Raw genomic sequence first — 19885 nt, 5'->3', positions numbered from 1 at the left:
TATATTGTAGCATGCTGGGAGAAGAATACTGACAGATGTTATTGCCATGCAGGTGAAGTTTCGCTGCTTTATTGTAGAGTAAAAACATGTGAAAATGACCACTAAGAACTAGTCTCAAAGTCCCCAGCCATTGGAAGGATCCAATGAGCAACTAGTAAAATTCTAAAGCTACTTGTGGTTGCCGAACTAATGATTCCAAACTCTTGATAGTGGTTTCTTATTAAGCCTCATAAGGTGCTTACCAAGAAGGCATAGTTACAGCTTTGTTATGTGTGAGGAAAATGGAAGTGGAGGAAGAAAGTTCTTGTCAAAGTAATTTTAAATTATAGTGCAATACAGGAATGAAATCCAGGTATTGCAAACAGACTACAGTTTCTATTAGCACCCAGTTTTCTTGAATGTGAAGTCGGTAGGTTAAACTGTAAAGTTAGTTGAAGCAATTGTAAGTTATACTCATGGATTTATTTTAAAAAATCGGGGTTATTCTCCCTCTCTTTTCCTCTGTTGAGAATTCTCTCACTATTTGTACTCCTGCAGTTTTGCATGTTTTTCTATAGGCAATGACATCTTAGTATGAAACTTGTTTTTCTATGTTGTAAACAAACTGATCCAAAATTCCTTCCTGGTACAAGCGAAGCTTTGTCTAAAATTATGCAGAATAGGCTATACGCTATGCCTTTCCTTTTGTGCGGTTGGAAGTAAAACTACAATTCTTTACCTTCAAACTGTTCAGGTTGCAATGTGGTTTTGAATGTGAAGTTTGTCTTTTCCTGTCAACAACAGTTACAGGTAGTACTAAGATATATCATCTAGTTATAAAAAAATATAATATGCTGCAACTTCAAATGTTAAATACCTTCCTTTTCTTAAGTTTTAAGGTAGTGTTTCATCTGTAAAACAGAATATATTTACTTCATGAGTTTCCAGTGGTACCATGCAGATGTAGGCAGGCTTTATGTAGGCATCTGTGCTATGTAGTAGGCAGATGTGGGATGGTCTTCCTCCTGAAATTCTGGCATTTTATCATAAATCATGCTAATAGATATGAAGGGTAAGCTAGTTATTTCAGTATCTGTGCTGTTGCTGATCACTTGGAATGTAATAGGATGTCTGCTTTTCTGTGTAAACATTTTTATGCAAACTGGAGGTTAGAGTATGATGACCAGTGCATAAGTGTTTTCCAGACTCTTTTGTGACTTCTTGTATTGCCCCCCAAAAGGGGAAGACCATTGTTTCAGGCTGAGTAAATATACACGTATATGTGTGTGCATTTCATATATTTGTATGTATAAAAAATAGAGATGTGTGTATGTACAGTTTGTATATGGTAAAGCATACAGCAAAATAAAGAAACAGCCACTACTTCACTCAAAGCTGGATGTTAATATGTTTTTAATTTACATCCAATTCGATTAGGAGAAACTTTGTGAAGAAGTCAAGAGGGTTTATTTAGCAAATATGATATGGCTGTACTAGATATGTTTTAAAGCAATCTTTGAAAAATAAAAGGAGGGATTCCAACTTTAAAAAAAAAAAAAAAGAAGTATTTAAGAATATTGGAAAGCAAAAGAACCATATATGTTGGTGGATTCCAAATGACTTTGAGTAATGTAGTTCCATAAGCATGATGTCCATGCTTATGGTGGAATAAGCATTTTGTAAGCCTGGTGTTTAAGGCCCATGTTTTGGTAGTGTTTGTAAAGGTACAGTGCAAAATATGTATCATGGAGTGATGAATTACTGTGAAAGGATACATTTTATTAATTGTGGGTTTTTTCCTTTTTTTTTTTTTTTTTTTTTTCTGAATTAGTTTTAATGGTGGCAAATACCAGACTTCTTCTGTTCTCTCCAAGCAGGTGTGTTCTACTTTAAATTATAAAAGCTTGTTAAAGCTGAAGAGACTTAAAAAGGACTTGCACAACCTTCATTTTATATTCTATGTATGTTATATTGTATAATAGCTGATCGGTTACTGTCTTGAAGACTACAAGCTGGAATTGTGTGAATGTTCTTAAGCGTGAATTAAGGGAGACTTTTTTTAATTATTTCTCCTAAGTAATTTTCCTAGTAATTCAACTTGTGAATTATGTGTCACGTCTGAAATACAACAACTAACTGTTTAATCAAAAACTTATGTCACCTGGGGCTTCTTGAAGAAAACTGACTTAATAGATATTACCCATGACACTTCCTTTTGAGAGTCTTCTGAAAATTCTTGGCTTCAGTGATGTGACTCAGGTGTAAAAGTTTCTCGGAAGGCTAGATAGTTGTAGTTCTAAATGAGATCATGTATGATGAGACCTGTTCTGAAATGTGTGGCTTTTTTTTCCCTCCTTGCCTTATGATTAGAGGAGGGGGGTTGGTTAATGTTTGATTCTTGTAACATAAGTTAAGAGTCTCTTACAAGGATGTAATCTTCTTCTATGTCACTATAATGATGGAAACCAATCTCTTTTGTGGGTAGGATTTCTTTAATTGCAAGAGCTACCAATAATGTAATCGGTCACGCTGATCTTTCTAGTAATACCAGCTTTCTTAAGGGGTAGTTAAAATTCTTTAGTTTTGTTAGCTCAATAAGGTTTTCTGTTTCTTTTCCTTCTAGGCTATTTACTTTCTAGAAGAGAGGGTCAAGCAGGATCCCCTGAAAAACCATTGTCTGATCTGGGTCGTCTGTCATACTTGGCTTACTGGAAAAGTGTCATATTAGAATACCTTAACTGCCACCACGAAAAACAAATCAGCATCAAAGGAATGAGTCGAGCTACTGGAATGTGTCCACATGATATTGCTACAACGCTGCAGCAACATAGCATGATAGATAAAAGAGAAGATAGGTCAGTGAATCTTGTTTAAAAAATAAAAAAATACTGAGACAAAACATTCACTTTTTCTACTTACAAAACAGTTGATGTGAAAAATGTCTGTGTAAAATTCTGACTTGAAAATGAATGATAACCACCTTACTAAAGAAGTCTGTACAGCTGGGTCTTGTTAAGGGGATCTTGCATAAAGAGTTTTTCTCCCTAAACAAATGGTGGTTTTTTTGGATCCTCTTTCATGTTAATGGTTATTAGAAGGGTGCAGCCAGCTTGAAACATTTTCAGTGAAGAATTTTGTTTCATTCAGTATTACGTTCCGTAATTAAAGTTCCTGACTCTTGTTTCGCAAATATCTTGCTTTGAATACCGGTGAGGGAAAAATTTGGGTTTGGGGGTGGCAGTCTGTCTCTCCACACCTCCTTTCTCAATTGTTACTGAATTCACACAAGTCATGGGATCAGACCAACTCTACATGAAGTCCTCCTGCCCAAGGTACTGGGAATGCAAATGACTTTTTAAAGTGTCTGTTTAATGTTCTGATAAATGTTGACAGTTAGTGCACTGGGAAGGCGAGTTCCTGTTTTGTGAACATCTTTCTTAATGATCTTGATTAGTATTTTGGATTTTAAGTGGGTCATTTCTATAGTTTGGCCTTTTTTTTTTTTTCTCCCCTCTTTTCATAAAATGCCTTAAATGACTTTCAGTGGTATTTGTGTTTCTGAAGAGCTTCTTAATTCTTTCTGGATATTCCAATCATGGAACTTTATAATTAAGCAAAACTGCCTTAGAAACACTGGGTTGCCAAAAAAAATAAAATGAAGATCAGGAATAGCTGAACCTCAGCAACTTTTATGTGCACTAGTATTCAAAACTATTAAGTTTTGAAGTAGTAAGAGTGCAAGTCTTCAAAAAGAAGGCTTACAGGGTGGTGTTGGAAGTAGTAAGAGGAGTGCTGTCATTGCATTAAAACCTTAACTTTCTGGGGTGCTTCTTTATGGACAACTTGATGGGACAAATGCATTTTAAGGGAGAATCAAATAAGTATTCATTACTTAATGCAGTTTCTGCCCTGTCACAAATTATTATAGGCCTTGAATACTGACACCCAGTTAGAACATAACGTTTTTTCATCTGTAGCATTCAAAATACTTTATGAACAAGGTCAGTTAGTCTTTTTTCACAGGTAGTAAAGCTTAGACAGGGATGTGAACTGACCTGACCTGGCTAAATGTATCCAGAAGGTCAGTGGCTGAGACAGGAAAAGAAATCACATCTTTCAAATTCCTGCCAGGCACCTTGGGTACGGCTTATGATTTCCTACATCTTGTTAATTTTTCTTACATGTGGTGAAGTAGAAGTTTGTCACAATTCTGTGAAAAGAGTTCCCCTAGTTCTGGTATTTGGTTTTGGGGTTTGTCTGTTTGTTGGTTTTTTTTTGTTTGTTTTTTTAAAGCCTTCTCAGTGAAAAGCAATGTTGTCACTTAAGCTACCTGATTTTTACAGCATTTGAAATCCTTGCTAAGAAAACCAACATATTATTCATTGTCTAAAATTGTATAGTTCTTTGTAACAGGGGACTTTGGGATATGTGCTAGTATATTAGCATATTGTGCTATTATTTTAGTCTTTACCTGCTTTTGATATGCTACTTCATTTCATAGTAATTAGAAAGTTGTTTTCTGCTGCATCAGCATAGGACTAAGGTATATTTTTATGCTTCGTTAGAAAACCTATGTTTCTAACTTGCTTTCTTGTCGAGTTAGCTGCCATCTTCAGTTGTAATGTTAACAACTTTCTCACTCTTCTATTGCTGATCAGTGTTTAGTATTTATGCTTGTACGTCATATTAAAATTGGAAATTGTTCTGGCAGTGACTGAAGTGCCAACACTAAACCTCTTGCATGAATTTAGAGTAGTCAGCTATAAAACCTTTACTTTCCTCTCTGTTGCCCTAGTGGTGTTTGGTATTGAGCTTTCACTTCATAAACTATTGTTTCCTCACTTCTTCTTAGTCAACAATCGGTAGTGTAAACGTGTTACCTATATGTGTCAGCTGGTATTTTTAGTTTGATGTATCCATTTATTTACCCATCTATTTTCACAGGCTATTGTGATGTGCAGTGCAAAATGATTTAAACTGTAGGAAAGCTGTTTTAGGTGATCACTGTCTAAAATTACTGTTTATTGGATTGTAGATTTGTAATTATTAGAAGGGAAAAGCTGATTTCAAGTCACATGGAGAAACTGAAAGCAAATCCACGTATCAATGAAGTAGATCCTGAAAGCTTGAGATGGACTCCTTTGTTAGTTTCTAATGCTGCAGTTTCTGAAGAAGAAAGAGAAGCAGAAAAGGAGGTAATAGCAGAAACTTCTTGTTCTAAATTTCCCTTCCTTTGGATTTCATCAATCTGAATATTCAACATTAGGCTGTCTTAAGTAGCGCAGTTTTAACGTGGACCACTGCTTAATGATTGAGGATACTGATATTATTGTAATGCACAATTTTTGGATGCTGGGCAGCAAGACATGGTAACTTTAGAGGGGTGAATATGAAAACTTAAAACATGAATCACTTGTCATGGGGCTGTATTTATCACTCTTGAGGTAGTCGAAGAGCATGTAATCAGATCAAATTTGGTGCAGAGCTCAGGGGCTACAGTGTCAATCGATTCTTTGTGTTATGAACTTGCTCAAAGTGATCCATGTCAGTGGGCATGTAATGTAGTGCTAAAGGACTTAAATCAATTCGCTGCATCATTAATAGTGCTAAATATCCCATGAAATGCAATCTTCTTTGGTTTGTTATCCTAACTGTTGTAAAGGAGCTACTAGATGATTCAGCTGAAATGTTGTTGCTAGGTTAGCCAGCAGTGCTAATCAGGGTTGACTTATTGTAACTCTTTAGCTGAACGTAAAGGATATGGCTAAGTAAATGCTGTTTCAGTGACCCATTATTTTAACCTCAACCCTTCAGGCTGAGCGTCTGATGGAACAAGCTAGCTGCTGGGAAAAGGAAGAGCAAGAAATATTCTCCACGAGAACTAATAGTAGGCAATCACCTGCAAAAGTACAATCTAAAAATAAATATTTGCGATCTCCAGAAAGTGTGGCAGTGGTGGGGGAGCGAGGGCAATCCACAGAGCAATCTAAGGAAAGCAGCGAGGAGGATGGCGGGGATGAGAATCAGCAAAGTTCACCTCCCCGGCTGACAAAGCCGCAGTCGTTGGCCATAAAAAGAAAGGTGTGTTACTTCAATGGTTTGGTTTAAAGTCATTCAGCTCTCGTATCAATCAAATCATTATCATTGAATTAATCTTTTTTTTTTTTTTTTAACAAACATTTATTAGATTGTTTTAATCCTTAATATATCGTTTGGACACGAAACAACTCCTGTCTTCTGTTTTATCCCCTCCATCCAATTTTTTGTCTCTTGGATTTTTTTACAGAACTGTGAAATACTAGTGACACAGAAAATCAGAATTTCCTGTTAATTTTTAAACTAGTGATTGCCCTCTGCTGTTTGGCATTGGTATTGGTTTGATGTTTTAATGGTTCTTCCTTTTTTAATTTTAAGATGGAGTCCAGCTTGTGGGGTTTGTCTTTTTATTGTTTTTAACGTAGGAACTCCTTAAAGGGGAATAGTGTTTTTCAAAAGCAAATACTGTTAAAACAAAAGGGTTTTTTTTTTACCCATATTCTTCTAATTTCCAAGACATTTAAATGTTAAATTCTGGTTACTGTAGTGTTTACATAATTCTTAATTTTGTTGAAAAATCAACTATTTGAATTGTTTAAATAAGTAAACTAAACATCCAAAAGTTTTAAAGCACTCACCTTAGCATCTGTATTTAGGTGTCTCTGGTGAGAATTAGGGAATTGGAGTGTCTCTTTGTTTATAGTTTACATGAGTAAACTTAAAAGTAACTATAAATCTGTGAGAATGTGTAAGAATAGAAATATAAACTGTTGAACAGCTTTTGCTTTATAGCAGCCAACTGTAGGATTCTTTTAGTGTATTGTTGACACCCACGTGAAGCTTAAGGTTCACTTCCTTTGCTGTTATCTACTTTTCTATATGCATACATTATTTCTAAAATAGCAGAAACCAGAAATGTAGAAGAATAAACTTTGATACTTGTGAACGTTGTTTGGGAGTTATAAATCTACTGAGGAAAAATGAATACGTACAGTTTATGTAATACTCTATGAATACTATTTGATAGAAGAAGGTAAAAGTCACTACAATCTGAAGAAAATCCTAGTCTTAATTTTCACCTACAGAAAGGTTTGTTTGCATGTATAGATACATAAGTATTTAAACTGTTTAGACATTTTACTTTTAGATTCTGTTTGCATTTGAATTTTATGCAATGTAAGGTATTTTTTTGAATGAGTAAATAGATGATTGTAACGCACTTTCCAAAAACTTATGTCTAGAGTCAGCTAACAAACAGGAATGCAGGAAGAGTTATATTTGTGGAATTATTTTTCAGAGACCTTTCATACTGAAAAAGAAAAGGGGCCGTAAACGCAGAAGAATTAATAGTAGTGTTACAACAGAGACAATTTCTGAAACAACAGAGGTGTTGAATGAGCCATTTGATAACTCAGATGAGGAGCGTCCCATGCCACAGCTGGAACCTACCTGTGAGATGGATGGGGAAGATGATGACTTGAAGCCTGTGATTAGAAAAGCTTTTGAGTATCAACCTGGGCAGCAGAAACAGGAGAAGGAAGAAGAGGAAGAGCAGAACAAGGAGGAGAAAGATATTCGATGTTACAGGAGTGATGACAATTGTACAAGTAAGTTGAAAATGTTCTTATATCTTTACCAAATTAACTTCTCAGGTGGCCTTCAAAGGAAGCATTTATTTTTGTTATGAATCTGGAAATTTTTAATGAGGTGCATTCAGCCAGTTTGCTCTTAAAATTTTACGATCTTAATAATGCTTTCTGTTCAGAGGTGCTACTGGAGCCCTTAATGTCACGTAGTTTATTGGCATTCAGTGATGGCTTCAGACTTTTTTGTTTTGTTTCTATTGTGCTCACCTCTTTTGTTATACCTGACCCATTAATATTATAATCCTAGTTTTGTGTTCAGAAAACAAGTGTTTTCCAGTCTGAAGCAGTGCACTCCTTGTCATATTGCCAAAAACAACTTTTATGTCCCTACAACAGGGCATTTCATATTCAACAGAGTAGGGATATCACTGAAATATTGCCTAATACTGTTTGCCCTGGTTTGTTTTTGTATCCTTGGTAAAAGATACTAGCAAAAAGTAAGATTTGATTTACACAAATACCTTTCTATTCAGCATTGTTGGTAATTCAATGAAATGTTTACTGTTTCTGGGGCACAATATGCCCTCAACACTAGGGTCCCTATTTTTTTTTCCCTGCAAAAGAGAGGGATAGTTTTAGCTGTTTTCTTTCAAAGCTGGTTATCTGGTTTGATTTCAAGGATATTTCCTGACGGAAAAGCTACTGGATGGATGGTGAAACTACTGATGAGCTATTTTGAACATATAGTCATCCCTTGACCTCCTGGCTCTCAAATTATACTTATAAGTTTCAATTCTAGAATGAATGGCTGGATTCTGAGGTCTATATGTTTCCTCTAAAAAGCCAGTGGGTACTACTTTAGTGTTTTCATAATTGCATGGAAAGTTTAATCTTTACAACCCTCAGCTGAGGAATCATGCACTGATTTTCTATTTTAAACAGCTTTTGTGTGACTGGAGCAACCATGCTTACGAAATCAGTACACAGGTCCATTAGAATATTGCTACTTTTCCCTGCTTCTCAACAGAAATGAATTAAACTAATAGTAGGAAATTCACAGTGTTTCGGTTAGGTCCCAGTGGTCAGGTTTGCACTGCTTTAACTAAACTGATACTGTGTATTTGCCCATGGACCATGTAATCACATTAATCAACTGTAGGAGTGTTGTAACACTGCAGTGAGAGGCAGAATTTGGCAAAGGAGTATCGCTGAAGCCATTGCACTCCCAAGTACAGCATATCATATCCCGAGAGTTCTCCCTTTTTCTGGTGTATGTGTAAGTGGTATCTGCGGAGAGAGGAGGAGTGAATAGGTAGTTTTTTATAATCAGTGGATAATTTTAGTGCTCTGACGCACTCTGTGTTTATATTTCAATTATCTTTTGGCTTTTGCCAGGTATTGTGAGCTGTGTCATAATATGTTGCCCATGAGAAGATGCTAGAATGAACTACTTGGTTTTGTTTTTTTTTTCAGTTTTGGTACTAAAGCATGATTATATGCTTACTATGGCTTGTCCTCGAGATTGGTCAAACAGGAAACTCCAGACTCTCATGTTATTACTGTCAAGAAAGATGAATACGCATTAGATCAATGTCTATATAAAGTGATGGCATACTTTTATTCTAAAAACACAGGTTATATTTGGACAATATTTTTGCTTTAGTTTACACGTCTTGTGATTTAAATGTCTGGGATTCTTCTAGTGCATAAATGGTGGTTTTGATGGTCCCTGTTAAAAGGCCACCAAACAAGAACAAATTTACATATCTGCGTAAGTGTGTTTGAGCTGTAGATACTATGTCATTCTGTTGTGGTCTGAGGTCTGTTTAAAACTCTTGTTCCAGAGTTTCTTAATACATTTTGAATTGATAAATTACTTGTGGGTTTATGTTTGAAAATATTGATTAGTTTGTGCAAGCTAAGACTTTTCTTTTGTCTCTATTTATTGCCTCCCAAAGGTAATACAGAGGATGTAGCTGTATTGGAAGAAAGCACTAAAGACAATCTTGAACCTTTAAAGAGTAAACAGGGTTGGCCCAAAGGAGTTAAGCGTGGTCCATCTAAATGGAGGCAAAGCAAAGAAAGAAAACCTGGCTTTAAGCTTAATTTATACACTCCACCTGAGACTCCTATGGAGCCTGACTATCAGGTGCTGGTGGAGGAACCAAAGGAAGTAGCTGAAGACAAGCCCTGCTCAGTTCCTGCTGTTACGGAAGAAGCAATTAAAGAGCCTGTTGAAGTATTACCACCACCAGATGTTGAGGTAAAAGAGGTAGAACCTGAACCTCTGCATCCACCCAGTGAACCCTTTGAAAAACAAGAAAATGATATGATGAAAGCTGGGGAAGAAGAAAGGAGTGTAGAAGAAGGTGGAACCAATTCAAAAGATCAAGAAAAAGACAAAGCAGAAGAGGTGTTCCTGCAAAAAGAGGAGTCCGTGCATCTGGATGATCAGGAGGAGGAGGAGGAGGAGGATGAAGAGCCTTCTCACAATGAGGATCATGATGCAGATGATGAAGACGATAGCCACATGGGTTCAACAGAAGTGGAGAAAGAAGAACTGCCTGGTGAAGCTTTCAAAGAAATGATGGAAACACAGCAATCTTTTTTAGACGTAAATGTTCAAACTGGTAATTCAAATCAAGAGGACTTGATGGATTGTGGTGTTGACCTTGCAGCTGACGAGTGTGAAAGTGACCAGAAAGAACTTGCTACAGATTCAGACCCGGTGCCTGAATCTGATGATGATCATACAGATAACAAACAGGACCAAAAAGCTGGTGAAGAGTTACATTCCGATTTCAAGGGAGAGAGTACTGAGAGCATGGAGATTGATTCAGAGACGGTTCAAGCAGTACAGTCTCTAACCCAAGAAGCAAGTGAACATGAAGATACGTTTCAGGACTGTGCAGAGACTCAAGAGGCCTGTAGAAGTTTGCAGAACTATGCCCATAATGACCAAAGTCCCCAAATGACTACACTGGATGATTGTCAGCAGTCTGATCACAGTAGCCCAGTTTCATCTGTGCACTCTCATCCCAGCCAGTCAGTTCGTTCTGTTAATAGTCCAAATGTTGCTCCTTTAGAGAACAGCTATGCTCAGATCAGCCCAGATCAAAGTGCCATTTCTGTGCCGTCTCTACAGAACATGGAGACCAGCCCAATGATGGATGTTCCCTCAGTCTCTGATCACTCGCAACAAGTTGTGGATAGTGGGTTTAGTGACTTAGGGAGCATTGAGAGCACAACAGAAAACTATGAAAACCCAAGCAGTTATGATTCTACAATGGGTAGTAGTATCTGTGGAAACAATTCTTCCCAAAACAGTTGCTCGTACAGTAGCCTTACATCTAGTAACCTAACACAGAGTAGCTGTGCAGTGACACAGCAGATGTCTAACATTAATGGAAGCTGTAGTATGATGCAACAAACAAACATCAATTCTCCTCCCACTTGTAACGTAAAATCTCCCCAAGGTTGTGTTGTTGAAAGGCCTCCAAGCAGCAACCAACAGTTGTCCCAGTGCAGCATGGCCACTAATTTTACACCACCTATGCAGTTAACCGAAATCCCTGAGACTGGCAATGCCAACATTGGATTATATGAAAGAATGGGGCAGAGTGAATTTGGAGCGGGGCATTACTCACAGCCATCTGCCACCTTCAGCCTTGCCAAACTGCAACAGTTAACTAACACACTTATGGATCATTCTTTGCCTTACAGCCATTCAGCTGCTGTAACTTCCTATGCAAACAGTGCCTCTTTGTCCACCCCCTTAAGTAATACAGGGCTTGTTCAGCTTTCTCAGTCTCCACATGCTGTTCCTGGAGGACCCCAAGCACAGGCTACCATGACCCCTCCCCCCAACCTTACTCCTCCTCCCATGAATTTGCCGCCTCCCCTTTTGCAGCGTAATATGACTTCATCGAATATTGGAATATCCCACACCCAAAGACTGCAGACTCAGATGGCCAGCAAAGGTCATGTTTCCGTAAGAACCAAATCCACACCTCTGCCACCTGCTGCTGCAGCCCATCAACCACAAATTTATGGGCGTGCTTCACAGACTGTGGCCATGCAAGGGCCTGCGCGGACCTTAACGATGCAGCGTGGTATGAACATGAGTGTAAATTTGATGCCAGCCCCAGCTTATAATGTCAATTCAGTGAACATGAATATGAATACCCTTAATGCTATGAATGGTTATAGTATGTCCCAGCCGATGATGAATAGTGGATATCACAGTAATCATGGGTATATGAATCAAACGCCCCAGTACCCTATGCAGATGCAGATGGGGATGATGGGAACTCAGCCATATGCACAGCAACCAATGCAGACAGCACCCCACAGTAACATGATGTACACTCCTCCGGGGCATCATGGCTACATGAATACAGGCATGTCTAAACAGTCTCTTAATGGATCCTACATGAGAAGGTAGGCCCTTTGGAGAGACAGACTACCAAACTGGCATTTTGGATTGATCTGCACAAGTATCTTTTGGAGAGTACGATTTCAAAACCAGCAATTGGTGTGAATGCAAAAACATTTGTTGGCACCATTTAAAAGCTGTATGCAGCAGAAAGCCTTATACAAGTTTTTCTTTATTTCTTGTTTTGGGGTTTTTTTTGTTTCATTTTGTTTTTTTTAACTTTGTGGGATTTAACTTTTCTTCTGTTTTCTTTGGGGGGAATTAGGTGGTTTTCCATTTTTTGTTAATTTCATTGAGCTTGAAGTTCTCTGGAAAGGAAGAACTCTTTCTATGAACTGCAATTACACAGCAGCTGATGGTTCAGAGCCATTTTATGTGCCTGCTCCCATTAAAAATGTGGATAAATAGACTCCAAAACTATCAGACAGTACTGGATCGTGAGCTTTTTCTCTCTCCTTTCCCCACATGTAAATGCCTTTTAGCAGTTCTTTTATTGTATTATTTTGTTTCTGAAGGTGACACTTCCGCATGCCGCTAATGTCTTTGTTAGTGACAGTGCATTTTGTAGTACTGTACAAGTGTTGTGCTTAACAGTAAGCCATTTCTTAATTTTTTTGCCTTGATTAGGTTACCCTAGTTTGAGGGGTAAAAAAAACAGAACTATATTTTTGTTAATTATAAAACTTGTAAAAAATAATAAAAAAAGCTGCAAAAGCTATTCACATTTTGGTTAGTTCAAAGGGTTTTATTGCTGTATGTTTAGTGTAAAGTTGAGACTCTTTTCCATTTTTGTGACCGGTTTCTTTGGGGCTGGGGTAGGAAAAAAGGCAGCTTTCTGTTTTATAAATACTGTTATGTTTTTTTGTTGATTGAAACATCTCAGTGTTTATTTGTCAAGTTTTGAAACATTTTCATATATGTCTAAATACTTGGCAGGATTTAAAAAAAAAAGTAGTGAATTTGGTGTAAAGTTGCTATTTTATGGAAATGCCTCTAACTTTACATTTTCATTCCATCTGTAGATTTTTCTATCTTTATAAAATATTGGAGTTATTTTTTAAGGGAAAAAATAGAGCAGTAGCGTGTGAATAGCTCAAACTAAGCTTACAGATCGCATGTAAAAAGGCAAAAGTTATTTGTGTCTGTTTATATTGCTTCCTTTTTTGTAGCCTTTGTACCTGTACAGAGTGACTGTAAGGGCCGAACAGAAGAGGCTTGATACATGTAAAAATAGGACCCAGTGACACTCTTGTATTTATCTGTTATCTTTTTAGTCAGTCACTTAAAAAAAACACACAAAAACCACCCAAGAAACAAAAATAAAAACTGCAAAAAACAAGACCCCCCCAAGCTGTACATTTTAACATAAAATAAATTATGATGAGCCATTTTTAGCCTCTTGTGTCTTGTCATAGTTTGATGTTGCATGGGAATTACCTCCGGAAACAGTGTTTGTTACAGTGCTCTCACATGCTTGATCTAAAGCCCATTAAAGTTGATGGGGTTTGGATTAGGCTGTTAGAGCCTATGTGTAGGTTACTCATCATAATTGCATACACCTTGTGAAAATAAAGAGTATCTAAGATTATTTTTTTTAATAATCTTAATAAAATATTGAATAAATATGTATTTAATACATTACAAGGTTGTCAATATTTAATGTATGAAACTTCTTCCCTATAGAAAATGTTAATATATATATAAAAGGGCATATTATAGTAACAGATGTGCTATTTGAACTGTATCTTAACGAGAGAATTGTAATCTCTTCCTTTGTCATTATTGCTGGGTTACAAGATGATGCAAATCTTGTGTTGAACCTCTGAGTTCTGTGTATATGCATGTATATGCGCGCACACAAACACGTACACTCATATATGAACACTTCTAATCTAGCAATAGAAGGTCGGTAAAAATCAAGAAGGCTGTCTATACATGGAGGTCGTGAATGGACCAAGTTTAAATTGTGTGCGTGTGAATCTGCACCAGAGAAAGTCATTGTAAGAATTTTTCAAAATGGCTTCTAATGCGAATGTTGCCACTGCCTCCCCCCTCTAGCACACTGACACTGCAGGAGGGTTGGTAGCTAAGGTGAAAGGGTTGGTCGTCTTGATTGAAAACTCTGTCCCCATTCCGGTTCGTAAGGCAGATTTGTAGGTGATATTTTATATGCTCAAAAGTCAGAGAAATGTGTATTTCTTTAAATAAAACCCGTCAAGTGTGTGGTGTTGCCAAATCAAGAAATATAAGCTGCAGGTTCATGTGCATAACTTGTTGAAATTTAATATGATGGGGCAGCAGTCTAAAATAGTGGGTCTGAATGGGAGCTAAAACTGCTGGTCATATGGTAATTTGGAGTAACTTGTGTTTTAGGAGTTCAGAGTGCTTGACAAGGAGAGCACAATACAACAAAGATCTTTGTCCATGCACTTACACTGTCAAATTTGCTGTTTGAATGCAAAGAGTATTCGTAGTACTTAAACTATATGCACGTTTGTCTTCACAAAGTCAGTCACCTTTTTTCATGCTTAGCAAGAGGGAAGGTGAACTCAACACAGTTAATGTGCAGCCTTTGAGTGTGTATAACTAGGACCTTGTATCTTTGTTGAATAATTGCATCTCAAAGTAGCACTATGTTTTGTGATTTTTCATTTATATGTTTTTGCAGTGAGTGAAAAAGGCACCTGGGTCTTCATCCACTTCTGTTTAGTTTCAGGCTTCCAAGCCTGTAACATACCGGCAAGTCAGACCTTCTTGCCATTTCAGTATGTGCTAACCTGAACTTGAGCATCTCCTGACTCCAGCGTACTGTTAAAATTCTGTATTTGCAATATATGGATTAAAATTTGGGTGGAAGGTGATGTACTGTGTGTCCACATCAGGCAAGTTCACAATTTTTATTATTTTTTTTTATCTCAGAGCTGAATTCCTTTCAGGAGGACAAATGGCTTTCCTAGATCTTTTCCTATAGCGATTATTCAGCTGTGAATTGCATTACTGCACTGAAATTTCTGTTTTATAAGGTGGCTGTCTTTTCCTTGACAGATCTGTCTGTTGTATATATTGTGTGTCTGTTGCAGTGTCAGTTTTGACTGTGCTCTAGCACCATCCTAGCTGAGAATTAACTCTTTCTTTTAGTGTCTCAAAAGGATTCTTCACAGCGTTGCAGTAGATGATTCTTGTGAATGCAGGTTTCCATGCCCATGCAATCTTAGTCTTCAGTTTGACAAACAGGGTGCTTCGTACCATTGGTGATTTGCAAGAAGGAAATGCCTCGTTCTGCGTGTACGTTGTTTGCAGACCTGGCTTGTAGGTGATGTCAATGCTGCCAAGGCTTATTAGTTTCCTAGTTAGCAATTTGCAGGGGTTGCCTGCTTTGTGGAAGCTAGATGTTCCAGGACTACTGCTTTTTCTGATTTAGTCGTCTTGATTCTGGGAGAATGGTAGGGAAAAAAGTAAATAAGTATGTTTACTTCAGAATTGGTTAATTGGCATAGCTGTACTACCAGAGTGCTTCAGGCAAGACCTGGTTCTAGGGAAGATACTTGTCTTTGGAGCAGAACCTACTTCATCTGGTAGCTGCCAAATCACAGTACTCCTGAAAACTGCGCTCTAGCCCCTTAGCAAAGAGAGGGATGGTAAGTGTTGTCATGCTCTGGCTACCCGATCTCCTAGTAGCGGACAAAATATAACCAATTTTTTACTAACTTTTAAAGAAGCTGTATGATATAAGCAGAAACAGAGCTTCTAAACATAGAAAACTTTCATGTTAGGTTACTGTCTCAGTGTTTTAGTTTTATAAGCTGTTTAATTTTTCTATCAGGCAGGCTATTTGATAGAAACTAACTCCATTTATATACAGTGTGGTAAATGGAAAGAATGGGCCTGGCAATTATCTGTAGTGCTGAGGGTGATCCTAATACAGCCTGTTCTGTAGAGACTGGCACCTTTAGCAGCAAGCAGACTTACCAATGTAGTAAAGACCTAGGACTCTGTTTTTCTTCCTCTTCCCTTTACTTTTACTACTTCTCCATATTAAAACTATGTATTTCCAGTATTGTTTGTGACCTATATAGTTGTATAGGTCAGCTCTTCCACAGTGAAGCTCTGGGGTATGTATGCATTGATCAAAACCTCTTGTTTTGAGCTTTGTGGCGTAGGGAGGGAGTTTGTAAAAAGATACAAAGTAGGATTACAGGTTTGGCTTTATCGTAACTTTAAGTAATTTAAATTCTTGGTAGTTTTTTCCTCATCTGCTGAGTAAGAATAAATAAACTTAATTAGGCCATGTTTAAGGCCTTTGAGTAGTATCTGTAGAAACACTGGAATACAGGGTTCTGTTGATTTGCTTCTTGAGAAAACAGTTTTGTGCCATTTTTCATCTCCATGCAAGAATAGCAGCTCCTAGTTTCTGCGAAGCTTGGAATCCTGTCATTTGGAAATTGTCAATACATTCTTCTGTTGCTGTGTCAGTGTTGCCATGTGCCAATTTCCTAATCTGCTGTGCAGGACAAAATCAGTGGGAACTACTTCAGACTTCTAGTATTTTGCTTTCTATCAGTAGTTGGGAGGCTGTTGTTTGAAAGCGCTTTCAGTCTCCACCACAAGCATTTGGGCCTCAGGAAGCTAAAATTTTTCCTGTGTATTTGCACAAGTCTCAGACAGCAAAAGAAATAGCCATCTCCAGGCCCCAGAAAACCTTGTTTGAATACAATTCTGCGTGTGAATCAGCTACAAATCCTCTTCCAGTTACAGCAGTCATCAAACTATCATGCAGGATACAAAAAAGAAAATAGCCTCTAACTTGACTGAGGGAAGTCCTGGTCGATATTTGTTGTATTATAGTAGATCATTTGGTACAGAATTCCTGTCTGTAAGGTTAATGCTAAGAACCACTGCTGTCATAGAGGTGAGAAAGTTCAGCTTTCTTCATCAGGGTAAATGAAAGAGCCGGGCCATGTGTCTCAAAGGCAGGTTTGTCAGACACAAGGCTGGGAGAGCTGTTGCATGTCTGGGTCATGAATTAAATTGTAGTAGACAGTAAGATGCTCTGAAAAGGTGCGTTTGAAGGTCTATGGAAGTAGATGGAAAGAGTTGAGGGACCCAGTCCAAGAATTTTGACTCTTTAAACCCACATTGTGACTGCTTATTTATTTTTGAAGTGTCAAATAACTTCCTTTGAGTTTTCTTTCATTTCTGTTTTTTCTGTTGTGTTTTTTTTCTAACCCAGGTGTAGGGATGCTTAATTTGCTGTAAGCCCTAGAGTTTGTGTATCTCTATCATGAATATTCACATTGTGGTGTCTAATTTGTTTTTTAACAGTAGTCTAGTTGTGTTTATTGTGTTCTGCTGTGTCTGAGAATTTGAAGATGAGGTATACAGATAAATACAAATGATAAGTCAAAAGCATTGCATTGTGGGTGCCTGCAGCCTTGGCTATAATTACTGTTTAGAGATTAATGATTTACTGGGTTTTGGGCTCCAAAAGGAAGCAAAGGAATAGAAAGCCTTCACACTAGAGATGCTAAACCTGTAAAGAGCTGTTAACATCTACAAGAAATGGTTTAAAGTTGTGCTCAACTCTGTTTGGTTTGTAGCATATACTTGCAGTTCTCAGTGGCACATTTCTGCCTTGTGAGGGTTTTTTTTGGTTGTTTTTTAGGTATCCAAGACTTCTACACTGCATATTGCACCAAAGTTACGAAGTCTTTTTCAGCTGGTAAAGACCAAGAGAACTCTTCTGTGCTCTCGGTGCTTAAGTTGTTCCTCTCAGGCACTGAGGCAATTAATACCTCTTACCTGATACATGGAATTGGGCAAAATTCCAGTAGGGAGGATGATGACTTCACCTTTTTTGCAGATGCAGGAAAGGTAAACATGGCTTAATTGTGATCCTCCTCTACAGTATATTTTGAGACTATCAAATACTGCTGAGGTGGCAAAACTCTCATAGTGTCAAAACAGTTACTGATGGTTTTTATCAGATAGAGTAAATTGAGTAAGTTCAGGAGGGTAGATGCAGTGTTGCCATTTGGGTATTTGGACTACTTCTGTCAACAAATAAAATTATTAGCAGCTGTATAGGAGCACAACAATGTATTAAGGTGACTAAAGCTGAGATAGGAGGAAACATTTGGTAGTGGTAAATATGAGCAGTAGTGTCTGGAAGCACAGTAGCAGCTTTCTCCTTGTTAGTCAGGTCACTGTGGGATATTAAAGGCTCCACCTGTGCCTCTTGCCCTTTTAGTTAAAATGAAAATCTCATTAAAATTGGCTATAATCCATGATTATTTAGGGGGTTATTAGGGCTGCACAAGTTCAGTGTTGAGCTTCCTTTTAGCACTGTTTTTCTTGTTTATTGTTTTTGCTGTTAGTTTTTCTAAGCGCAGGAAAACTAGTCACAAGGCATAATTTTCTCAGTCTTTTTTTTTTTGTGCAGACTAGTAAATTGACTTGGATACTGAATGTATAGGACCTTTTAAAATTGAGGCAGTTGAAGCATTTAGGAAAAACAAGTTAAAACTGGAACTGCTGAAATTTTTCTGTATATATCTCCTTGAATGGTTGTATATGCTTATGCATCTGACCTTCCCCAGGGTCTTGCTTTGTTTCTAGCTTGCATGGTCTGCTGCAAAGTCCATTATGAAGACTGGGTAGTTGATCCTCATCTGGAGGGTCTCTAAAGGCAGTGCTGCCCTAGATTATAAATAACTGTGAAAGAAGAAATGGAGATGCCAGGAAACAGCACAAAAAGGCAAACTCCTGCAAAGTCTGTCAGGACTCTGGGACTAAACTTCACGATTCATTTGTGCTGCTACCATCCTAGTGTTTTCCCTGCAAAATTTCCTCAGGAATGCCTAGCTCCACTCTTTTAAAGGCCATGTGTTTGGGTTAGGATCAGGATTTTCGGGCACTCGGGTAGAAGAGGGTTTTCTGTAAGTTGTGCTTGCTTTTGTGCTGTAAAAGCTTTTTTTACAGAGGGTAAAATTTATTTGCTCATGTCACACAAAACTCTGCTAAGGCTGGAACATTCTAAGAAGATGGGTTTTAAATTTGGTTTCTCTTCTTTCTCATCTTGACAGCATTTGAATTTACTTTGTTTTTCCTTCCAAATAACAAATTATCCTTGTGACTGTGTAATTAACTACACCTTCCCCTCATCTCCTTTTATGGAGTTTCTTTTCCAGTAGCACAACCCTGCCGGGAACAATACTAGATTGTGGTGCTGTTCTTGTCACCATCAGATGGTAGGCTGTTTTTGGCGTTCCTCCTCTGCAGTGCCAACGCTATGTCCAGTTCTCTCAGCTGCTTCAAGAAGCCCCGGTTTGGCAAGATGCATCGATGTCTTGATACTTGCTCAATGGCATCCACCACTGTCATGTTCTTGTAAATCATCAGGTAAGCCAAGACCAATGTGGCTGACCGGCTGCGACCCATAGCACAGTGAACCAGAACCTTGTCTGCGGAAACAAAGAGAGATGATGCAGAGATGACACAGGGTTTTTTTTTTGTTTGTTTTTTTGTTTGTTTTTTTTTTGTCAGTGGAGGTTTCTGTAGTGCCTCTGCTCTGTTTGGTGGCTTCACTACCCTTACCAGCACTTCTGTAAGGCCTATCTTTTTACATGTGGGGAAACTGAGGCTGTAAATCTTACTGTAGTTAACTGAACAATCATCTACATTGGAGATTACCCATTTAATCCTAAACCAGGTATCTTTGAATTCATTTGTGAACAAAGGTTGCAGAGGCTGCCTGGGGGCTGCATTCTTGCATTAAGTAACTTGGCTAGCCCTGCTGCAGCCTAAGCTTGCATGCCTCACAGGCAACTTGTATGTAATTCTGTGTTTGGGC

At 37.9% G+C, this 19885-nt stretch overlaps 2 protein-coding genes across 2 annotated transcripts in view; one reads left to right on the top strand and one right to left on the bottom strand.

Moving 5' to 3' along the window:
• Window positions 1-13424, top strand: part of KAT6B (K(lysine) acetyltransferase 6B) — a 110611-nt gene extending 97187 nt beyond the window's left edge. The window contains exons 12-16 of the mRNA XM_009888660.1: window positions 2603-2834; window positions 5015-5174; window positions 5794-6060; window positions 7313-7622; window positions 9560-13424. Of these exons, the coding sequence (XP_009886962.1) occupies window positions 2603-2834; window positions 5015-5174; window positions 5794-6060; window positions 7313-7622; window positions 9560-12045 (3455 nt within the window). The 3' untranslated portion in view covers window positions 12046-13424. The remainder of the gene's footprint in view (window positions 1-2602; window positions 2835-5014; window positions 5175-5793; window positions 6061-7312; window positions 7623-9559) is intronic.
• Window positions 13425-19148: 5724 nt separating this feature from the next.
• DUPD1 (dual specificity phosphatase and pro isomerase domain containing 1) overlaps window positions 19149-19885 on the bottom strand; it is a 24690-nt gene continuing 23953 nt past the window's right edge. Inside the window, exon 4 of the mRNA XM_009888658.1 lies at window positions 19149-19496. Coding sequence (XP_009886960.1) covers window positions 19249-19496 — 248 coding nt within the window. The 3' untranslated portion in view covers window positions 19149-19248. The remainder of the gene's footprint in view (window positions 19497-19885) is intronic.

This window comes from Charadrius vociferus, unplaced genomic scaffold (assembly GCF_000708025.1).
Source record: "Charadrius vociferus isolate BGI_N301 unplaced genomic scaffold, ASM70802v2 scaffold187, whole genome shotgun sequence".
Classification (NCBI taxonomy): Eukaryota; Metazoa; Chordata; class Aves; order Charadriiformes; family Charadriidae; genus Charadrius; species Charadrius vociferus.
The sequence above is the reverse complement of the archived record's forward strand: the minus strand, read 5'-3'. Positions and strand labels throughout refer to the sequence as shown.